Here is a 2,920-nt window from a genome sequence, read left to right as displayed (position 1 = left end):
ACAAGTCATTACCATATGCAAAGACGCCACATCTCTCATAACAGACAGATTAAAAATCTGTCCGACAGATTAAACACTTATGGGAGATTGTACAAAGTAAATATGAGGTACATTCACTTTTATCAAAACTAAAGCAATTATATGATATAATAAAGAGTATCTTGGACTTATCAACAAGAACACCAAAAATTCATTACTATATGCAAAGATGCCACATCCCTCCTTACAGTCAGATTACAAATCTATACGACAGATTGTTAACTAATCAGACCAACCCATAGTTTGTCTGACAAATACAAAAAACATTTTAACAAAATTACAAACTATCAGCGTCAATCTTTCTTTTTCTTGTATAAGTCTTCACATTTTTTGGAGCCTCCATTACTTTCTTTTTTCCAACCTCCATTTCATAAGAAAATTGTATTTCGGGTTAGTTTTTCTAGCTCGTTTCGCTTTTGTAGTGCCTTCTTTCGGAAATTTAATAGCAGCATCTTTCTCAACTACATTGTTTTCTTTCTTTTCATCCTCAACAGTTACCGCTTTTTCCAATGGACTTGTTTGTTCATCGTCCACCGTCAAATTAGACTTATTTTTGCTTAAATTTTCTACTTGAACACGCAATTCATCTACTATACCAGTCAAATTATCAAATTTTACATCTAAACCATCCATTTTATCATGCAACTTCTTGTTCTGAACTTTCATCTCATCGAGCATCTCTTTACAGAATTTAACAAGCTGAGAAAGTTTGTTCAATACATTAGTATCTTCAGTAACTCCCATTGAAGGTTGTCTTCTAAAACCAGTTTCATGCCTTCCATGATCCACAGCAACCGAAAATTCAGGCCTTTCGAGGGAACACTTGATCAATTGTGTCACACCATCAACTGCTTTTGTCAACCGATCAATATTCTCATCTACTTCATCTTCCAAATTCTCCCAATTTACCAAATATTTTTTTTGACTCAAAAGTGATAGGAACTAGAGTAGGACGCACCATAACCTACAAGAAAATAAATTGTTGAATAGAATTAAAATAATAAAAACTTTTAAAATGAAATATTGCACCAGACCCAAAGAACTTAACTATTTACCTCTTTGTTTTATATTGTTAATAGCACAGTTTGATAATCAGGGGGTGTCTTCTTTTTACCATACCATCGAATCAATCTTGGAAATAATGAATAGGGAGATTTTGTTAATGGTTGTCCAAAAGCTTCTCCTAATATAGGAATCGCTTCAAAAGCCCACACCTGTATTGAAAATTAAAGTAAAAAATTTAATATTGATACATAATTTAATATTTATCTCATTATAAATAATTTAAACTTACCATAAAAGCCCAGGGAAATCCTTGCAAGCCATAACCTTTAGATTTAGATTTATTTTCCTTCCATTGTGCAGACTTTTTCTTCAAGTTTACATCTAAGAAGGACTCAATTGTCATCTCAAAAGAACGTCTACCCCAAGGATATGCATTAAAGCAATCCCAATTTGTCACCATTTGCATCGTCTCAATATCAACAATTCGCTTTGGATCACCAACACATAAAAAAGAGTGAACAAACCACACCATAGCGATCTTCAACTTTGTTTGAGCGTCCAATCTATTACTTTCCAGCTTTTTCTTCAAATCATTTCCAATTAGATTGCTATATTTATTCATCACTACATCTAAAAAATCTTTTGCCTTCTTTTCCTCGTATAAAGCCTTATCAGTGGCATATTTTCTACAATTCAGTCCGATAATCACAGCGAACTCCTTCATACCAAATCGAATTGGCTTCCCTCCAATTATGAACCATACCTCTTTTTTCTTTAATCTTGAAACATGACGTTGTAGAAGATAATGTACTATCTGACGACAAAATTTTTTGTGTCAATTGTCCAACTTCACCTTTAATAAGCAACCAAAACAACTATCCATAAATCGATCGTATGCTTTTTCCTTCACCAATTGCTTCTGTATATTTTCAACAACATCCTACCTTGATAAAATGGGCACAAGTCCTTCAAAGTGATCTTCGTCATCTAACTCCTTACTCAAATAATATTGGGAGAAGTCAATTGAGGTATCACGTTCAGGTATCGCTAATGTATCATTCTCCTCAGTAGACTCATTTCCGTCACTCGATGCCTCTAAAGACTGATCCCCTTCACCAGATAGATCATATTCCTAAAGATAATAATGTAAACAAAGTTCATATCAAATTAACGAAAAAAGGAAACTCAAAATTATTATCTATGATCCTTTTTAAGTTGTGAGATTACTTTTCAATGTCACAACTGTCTCTCCCTTCAATATTTAAGTTGCAAAGTTTAAAAATAAATAAGGTTAATCTGATTTTCCTTGAGCTCGTAATCAACATTTTTTGAATTGAATTTTCTCATGAGTTCTTGACAAAGAACAAATAAAATCTATTCAAAAAAAAGTACAACAATGAATTAATACAAGATGAATGAGTATTACTTTAAAAAAAAAAGAACATTCAAGAAATAATGTATTTTTAATCAAAAATTTGAGAAAAGAGACAGAAGGAACCTGAAACGTGGGATGTCTGATGAGGAAAAAAATCGTCTCTGTAGTACAGTATTAGAAGAGGACAACAATTTGAAGTTAGGATAGAAGAGGGAGAAAGTTAGGATTTTATTTATCTTTATCTACAAATAGGTTCCATACTCTTTAACATAGGGAAAAGACATCGTTTTCATCCCAAACTATACCCGAAAATTCGAAGCCATACCTAAACTATACTAGTGACCTATTACACACCTAAACTATAAAAAAGTGAAACTATTTACACCCTATCAGGCTACCACCACTTGCATGTGGTGTAGTGTTTTACACGCGCTGCCACGTCAGCACCACGTCAGTAAAAAGTATCACTTTTTTATAGTTAAGGTGTGTAATAGGTCACTC

At 32.9% G+C, this 2,920-nt stretch overlaps 1 protein-coding gene across 1 annotated transcript; it reads right to left on the bottom strand.

The window, feature by feature from the left end:
- Positions 1-381: 381 nt before the first annotated feature.
- LOC124894628 lies at positions 382-2,742 on the bottom strand. The gene is made up of 5 exons (XM_047405226.1): positions 2,725-2,742; positions 1,989-2,176; positions 1,334-1,823; positions 1,122-1,253; positions 382-981 (listed from the first exon to the last, which is right to left on the bottom strand). The coding sequence occupies exons 1-5, from the start codon at positions 2,740-2,742 to the stop codon at positions 382-384; spliced, it is 1,428 nt and encodes a 475-aa protein (XP_047261182.1).
- Positions 2,743-2,920: the final 178 nt, after the last annotated feature.

This window comes from Capsicum annuum, unplaced genomic scaffold (assembly GCF_002878395.1).
Source record: "Capsicum annuum cultivar UCD-10X-F1 unplaced genomic scaffold, UCD10Xv1.1 ctg76270, whole genome shotgun sequence".
Taxonomy (NCBI): Eukaryota; Viridiplantae; Streptophyta; class Magnoliopsida; order Solanales; family Solanaceae; genus Capsicum; species Capsicum annuum.
This window is presented reverse-complemented; position numbering and strand designations above follow the sequence as displayed.